The sequence below is a fragment of the Dunckerocampus dactyliophorus genome, chromosome 6 (assembly GCF_027744805.1).
Source record: "Dunckerocampus dactyliophorus isolate RoL2022-P2 chromosome 6, RoL_Ddac_1.1, whole genome shotgun sequence".
Taxonomy (NCBI): Eukaryota; Metazoa; Chordata; class Actinopteri; order Syngnathiformes; family Syngnathidae; genus Dunckerocampus; species Dunckerocampus dactyliophorus.
The window spans coordinates 14,144,673-14,151,734 of record NC_072824.1 but is presented as its reverse complement, the minus strand read 5'-3'; the positions used below and the strand labels follow the sequence as shown (position 1 = coordinate 14,151,734).

The window sequence follows — 7,062 nt, the reverse complement described above, 5'->3', positions numbered from 1 at the left end:
TGTCATTACAGCTTTAGTTCATCAGCCCTGTGACCAGAGGTGAGTAGAGGAGCTTCTCTATAAAATTGTATGGTAAGCTACGATGCTTATGTAACTCATTGTCATTGTAGTATGTAACAAGCCTCACGGTGTTGACCAGTGCACATTGTCTCACACCAGGAAATAAACGGTGTCACTGTCTGCAACAAGCTCCAAGTCTCCTGTTCATTACCACAAATAAACACAACGCAGAGCTCCGGAGACCTGCACCACCCAGAGCTACAGTACCTTCAGCGGGGGTTACAATGGTGCCGTGACCCGGATGGGAGTGAGGTTTGAGGGGGTGAGTGTAACGGATGCCAGCCTGTGCGGCTGCGCAAGAGTACGTTGGTAAAACCTCATTCCCTCTGCCTTAAGAGCTACGCTGAACACACGGTCGACAGTTTGGGCTTTTGGCCGAGCGTTCAGCGCTCTCGTCTCGTGTTCGAGCCCCGGAGCGGGCAGTGTGTGAAGCAGGCGGGTTACATAAACATTTCAACAAAAATAGCCAACAATGCTACAAATGTTTGCCAGTGATCATTACAACTCTGCTAACCTGTAACTATGCTGCTTTTTACAACCTTGCAAAAAGAGTGTCTCTTCCCTCCATGGCCATCAAAGGTGACGCTGCAGTTCAGCATTTCAAAAAAGGTCTGTGGGCGGAAGGTACAGGAAAGAATTTGAGACACAATTGGAGCCTTGCCTCTTGTTGTGCCTGACTGTGTGAAAAGTGTGTGTGTTTGCAATTCAAATAAACAACCCGCCTACCATTGCTAAAACATACATAATGTAATGTACATGTCAGTTTTACTCAAAGTTTTTACTCAAAGTTCCTCCATGTAACGGACTCCACACACATTAACATCATGATATCAATCATGCCCGATAGTCTTCCACCTCACGTACTGCTTGTATCACAACAACTAGCTGTACCGTAGTGTATGTGATCTAGAGATGGTCCAGTGTTGAGTTGTTCAAAACTTGCAAGGGACTTGAGGGTATTTCTCTCTTAACTCGTTCACTTATCCTGCTGCCACTAGCTACATTACAAAGGAAACCAGGTAACATGACATTCATTGTGCAACTGTTACTCTAACTGCATTTGTATAAATGTATTAACCCCGTGGAAAAAGCAACAGGTCTTCTCCTTGCCTCAAATCAACTCTCCTTTCCACTTCCTGTTGCTGTACTGAGCTGTTCGCTCGCTAACGCCGAGCACTCGAATAATCTGGGCACTTGTGAACCTAGCCTGACTCATCAACGCTGGTTTGAGGGTGCCGACAAGTGAATCTTGAACCTGACGTGGGCTCATGGGTTTAGTGAGTTGAGTAATGGGACTTGTTGCGCATTTGCGAGTTTCTCGGATGACGTAAACGGTAAATTGAGCGCTGAATCATACATCGACTTCACCGCCATATTGGATGTAGCAAGAGAGACCGGGGAAGATGCCAAATTCATGTTCTGCATGGAATTGTACCAACCGATTTACAGTCCAAACAACATCTTAGGGGATTACCTTTCACAGGTTAGGCTGAAAAAATACTTTTCACTATATTTGGTCATTATAACAATTTTACAAACAAAATTTGTTGACTTTGTGGCATAATGCTGTGGCATAATGCTATGGATTTCCATGGTGAAACCTGCCTCCAAAAACGTGCAATCCTTCAAAGGTTTGGTCCATTTTCTTGCATTTGTTTAAGGTGCAGATCTGCCACATCAAAACTCAATGCAGCAACGGACCAGCCATCTCAATGAGGTGTTTGCTTAGTGCATATATATCCTTGGTATATATTGTATGTCTAGGGGAGTCTCCATGTGAGGCTTTTTTTTTGCGCATTTGTATTTGTGCACTGTGACACTGGACTCGAGTGAATCGAGTCCTCAATTCAATTTAGTGACTCGAGGTAGGGAAAGGGATTGAGTTTACCAGTACTAATGTGATCAGTGTTAATATGATCTCAAATCATTACTAAAGGAAACGAGCATGGCTTCATATATCGGGTTGGGCATTGAGTCTCAAGCATCGATGGGAACCGGGACTAACATTGCATTTTTCCCGTGATTTTTCGATTCCTAGTTTTGATGCTTACTTCGCAAATAGCCACAAACACCAACGAAGAAGAAAAGTTTGCCTTACCATCATAAAAAAAGAGCGGTCGGGTCAGTGCAACATTTGCAACACAATTTCATGCAAAGTGGGCTCAATATGATTAAACACCTCCGGATTCATGGTATGGTAATAACAAGAATTCCTCGTCATTGATGCGCTACGTCAGACTTCCTCGAAGCAGTCAGAATCAGGGAAGTCAAACAATGGCGGCTGTCTCATGCCAGCGTAACCGAGGGTTTCAGGATGTGGAAGTTCAGTGTAAATAAAGGTGGGCACTATGGCTCGAGGAGGTAAGTTTATTCACGTGCGCAGCAAGGACACTAAAGTTAAAACAGGACTGCCGAGTCAATGAATGGAACAGAGTGTAGTAAGCCATGGCACAGACAGTCCGCCATGATGGTGAGCAAGAGAGGTGGGCGGGGCTAGGCGGACAATCGTGTCCAATGTAACTAGCTCTGAGCTGAGTATAAATTAAAGTTTTTCGCTGTGCGTACACTTTGATAAAATTGATGAATGTTATTTACTGAACACAATGAATTTATATGTACAGCATATATAGAAATGTGTAAAAATCCACTAAACTGCAGAAATGTGACCTACGTGTACATCTGAATAAAAACCCGAGCAGCAGTATGAAAGAAACGTTTTCCTTCTTTGACTTTTTTTCCTTCTTTACAGTAATACCAACGCTTAACAATCAACATGCAAAATAATAATACTTAAATGGATAATTAAGTGGAAGTATTTACACAATGCAAGATTTATTTCAGTAATGGCATTGTTAATATATTTGATAAACTATAACCTAAATCATCATCATCATCACTGACTTGTCATGAATTCAACTTATCACTCAGAGAAACAAATGAGCTTTAAGCTATATTGTGCGGGAGTCCCACACAATATACACTTTAAGTTTTGTCCATCCATCCATCCATCCATTTTCTATACTGCTTCTCCTCATTAGGGTCGCGGGGGCATGCTGGAGCCTATCACAGCTGACTTCGGGCGACAGGCGGGGTACACCCTAGACTGGTCGCCAGCCAATCGCAGAAGTCTTGTCCAATGGACTGTTTATTTACAACAACCAGTGTTATAAATCTACAACATTTTTATGACACTTACCTGTCTTTGTTTTTGGGAAACTTGAAAAATGACAAATTTGGTCTTTTGGACCGTCTATAAGAGCAATTAATGGCTGAGCAGTATGCCAAAGACACTTTTACAATACAGTGTCTTTGATTTCTGCTCACCATCCACCACCCGCGCAGGCCATACTACGGAAGTGGACACCAGTTGGCTTGAATTCTAATGTCCTTGGTGCACAGCTAGTCTCGTTTAGCAACAGTCAAGACCTTCTCAACCCACGCAACACACTTCCGGCCTTCAAAATAAGAGCTGTTGTCTACATCTTTGTTACTTCTAACAAAATAAGGGTGTATTAAAAATAGCTTACACCAACATTGAGGCAGCAAACAAGTATACTTTTGCTAAGTGATTAGACATTAGCCCGTGTACTTTTCATAGACACATCTTTTACAAGTTGTTTGATTGTGCATGTTTAAGTGGCTGCAGCATCACACACTCACTAACACATAAACCACAGCATATGTGGAAATGTTTTTCATTAGCTTTTCAAAGTAAACATCCTTTGTGAAAGTGTACTCCTGTAGAGAGAAACTTCATAACATTTATAGTCAAGTTGAATGGTTTGATATTTATATATTGCTTGAAAGACAGACCTGTGAGAAATTCAGAGTAAAGTTTATTTTATAAAAGTTCATATCATAAAGGGGACCTATTATACAAATTTTCGGGCCTTTGTATTAAGTTCTGGACTCCTATAGAGCAGCTACACACAATAACCCGCACAGAACGCTTTCTAGATCTTCCAGACTCTGCACCTCTTCCTGCAGTGTTTCCTTGGGTTTCCTGCCTCCCACCCAAACTGTCTGTGTAATTTACTCCACCCCCAACCCTCCTGCAGGTACGCCCCCCACCAAGGCCACTCTGCTGTGATTGGTCACACTCTCTCTGCTCACTGTATGCACACTCTATAATGCTACACAGACAACCGCTTTTGACCGATTACTTACACAAAATAAACACAGTTAGGACACTGATAAATTGTTACTTACAGGTTGCTCTTCTGACTCTTCAACACGACCAAGTAATGTTGGAAAGGCGTCGGACTTCAGCAACAGTTTGGCGGATAGTCCAGCTTAGTATTGGCCCACGTTCACAAAAAAAGTCCTGTGTGAAGTGCCGTTGACAGATGAGCATATTTTTCTCTTGCTGTTCCGGGAATCAGCAACTCCAACCATTTCTGCCTGATGCTTGTCCGTTTGCATTTCCTGGGAGCCGCATGTGCTGACACAGTGAACAGAGCAGAGTGAAGCAGAGTGGGGGCAGGGCAGGCCTACAGCGTTTAGCATATAAGGAAGTCCGGGTTGCGTTGACGTCAGTGGAATCCGGGTTTTTTTAAAAAATCTGTAAAACACAGCATGCAAAGCCATCCAAAACTGCTTGAATTCTGGTTAGTACCCTCATTTAAACCATGCAAACAATTGTTCGGAAACGGAATTGAAAAGAGGAATCAGAGTCAGAACGGGAATCGTTCAAATTCAAACAATGCCCAACCCTATTCATACACCCATCTTGACACAGCACAGACTTAACAAACAGTAGGCCTATATGAAATGTATTTTTTGTATGAATATAATGTTATGGATGAATTCAAACCAAAATCAGTTTTCGTGGACTCATGTCAAAATTGCCTACTTTCACAAAGGTCAACAGTTTCTTTATGCAATGTGTACTACATAAATAAAATCACATTTTTACTCTATTTTACGATACTTGTATATGTCGCCATCCAGTGGCTGAGCAGCGAAATCACACCCACTTGTGTAACAGACTAGTCAAGAACTTGCTACCAAGCCACGCGTCTATTGGGGGACAGTTTACAAACAGACATCTGATTGGCCTAATTCTGATGTCATAATGGCAACCCGGAACTTCATGTGCATATGAAGCAATTTTGTAAGTGACCCAACTTAACTGGTTATAAGACAGTTAATAGCCAACTCTGAGCTGACTTGTAAAGTCGACGTTAGCAAATGAAAGTGTGAGAGATTTGTATTTAAATAGCATTCTATCATGCCGACGTCTCCTGTAAAAGTGCGCATCCCTCTCACGAGCTTTGGGCATCTGATAACAGAGGTGAAGGTAGGGAAGATTCTGCTCTTTTTTTCCTTCAATAAATTTTATGAATGATATATTTAGTACGTTTTAGTGAATGGTCTATCTGTCTGCCTTTTACTGGCATATGGCAATCTTTGCAAGGGATAGCAAGATGCAACTACTTGTGACCATACTTCCACAGTATAAGCTCACTGCTGAACCATATTCGTCAACAGACACCAAGAAATGTGGCTTGTTTGGAACCTCTTTACTTTTGTTTTTGTTGTCATTGAATGGCTTTAACCTTCTGCAGAAGAGCGCATTCCTCCTGCATGTATTGTGATAGATGGAACTGGGTAAATAAGGGTTTTTTGACGTAAAAATGTGACCACCATAAAATGGCATGACCCCAAATCAACAAGAACATTATAGTTCTGAAATGGCCAAAACCTAAAATGTTTCATATTGACACATTGACAGCCTCATAGATAAATAAAACAAATGACATTACTTTGAAATGATGCAAAAATGGCATCTTATTTCGCTAAGGCCTCTGTGTGCTTTTCTTGCGCATTTCAGAAGCAACTGTTTGGCCTCGAGGGGCCTGCTGCCGTCAAGCTGACCGGTTTGAGGAAGTACTTTAACAGCTACACCATACAGGGTCGCCGAAATGTATGTAATACACACCCACATACACAGACATCTTCACGTTCTATCATACCGTATTTCCTCAGGTAGTGGCATTTAATTAACGCCTTGTCTCAATTAATTCTCCTTGAAACAAAGTGACATAGTAACTATCTTGTAGTAAATACTGTATAACTACTAAAGTTCATCGACGGTGTCATTTGCACAGAAAGGGTTGCAGCACAAAAGCTGTTATGTAGTTAGTTACCTTAAAAGATGTGGAAGTGACACATGCGCTTTTTTCATTTATTAATTAGTATAGATACTTTGCCAGAAATCGAGTAGCAATATATCGATACCACGGAATTGATATGCCTATCACTACGCAGAGATCATCTTTGGTTGCGTGCATTCCATTTTTATGTGCGTTCAGATTACTTCTGCATTTGCAGTCTGCATTTTCTCATTTTGTCCTTTTAACTCCAGTTCCACTTGGCATATGTTGTAATTATATTATTTAATAAATTTTAAAAAAGCAAAAAATAAAGACCATACCCATAATAAACACCTGGCCTCCTCTGCAGTTGACTAAATAAATTCCCCTGGCCGATATATGAGGAAATAAGGAAAGTGTCTTATCTGCTCTTTTCCAGTGTGTCTTGGCTACTTACAGCGTCATAGCTGTCACAGCGGTGGCCTATTTCATGCACAGACAAACCAAAAAAGAAGCTCAGAGAGACTCCACAGACTGAAAAAAAGCATATTGAATGTGTTGCTGTTATTTATGATGTGAAGAAAAAGAAAATGGTGCTGAATAATACCTATGGTGTCAATAAAGGTTGTCTACTCTACATCGGCCATCGTGTCTTTGTTTGCTGTTCTGCTACTCATGGTGTATAAGTTTACTTCCCCGAAAAGACCTCGTGGAACGTTCCGTAACCTGCTGTTATTGATATCTACACATGAAAAGAGAACATGTCCCACAGCCCACTACCCTCAGCTTGCAGCGTGCACGTCACACTTCTGTCAACGTATCATGGGGCGGAAGCAGCTGCACCTCAGAACGAAAGTCAGTTCCTTTCAGTTTCGCACTGATCTTGTTGCATCATTCATAGCACAAC

General features: G+C 41.6%; 1 protein-coding gene across 1 annotated transcript; it reads left to right on the top strand.

Annotated features, from left to right (window-relative positions):
- The first annotated feature begins 5,136 nt into the window (after nt 1-5,136).
- On the top strand, nt 5,137-6,810 carry LOC129182764 (ATP synthase membrane subunit K, mitochondrial-like). The gene is made up of 3 exons (XM_054779246.1): nt 5,137-5,359; nt 5,894-5,986; nt 6,595-6,810. Exons 1-3 carry the CDS (start codon nt 5,291-5,293, stop codon nt 6,691-6,693), a joined length of 261 nt encoding a protein of 86 aa, XP_054635221.1. The 5' UTR covers nt 5,137-5,290; the 3' UTR covers nt 6,694-6,810.
- Nucleotides 6,811-7,062: the final 252 nt, after the last annotated feature.

Coding starts and splice junctions, on each gene's coding strand:
- LOC129182764 (XM_054779246.1), top strand. CDS start 5,291: ATGCCGACGTCTCCTGTAAAAGTGCGCATCCCTCTCACGAGCTTTGGG. Junction 5,360..5,893: donor ATCTGATAACAGAGGTGAAG/GTAGGGAAGATT, acceptor TGCGCATTTCAG/AAGCAACTGTTTGGCCTCGA. Junction 5,987..6,594: donor CCATACAGGGTCGCCGAAAT/GTATGTAATACA, acceptor GCTCTTTTCCAG/TGTGTCTTGGCTACTTACAG.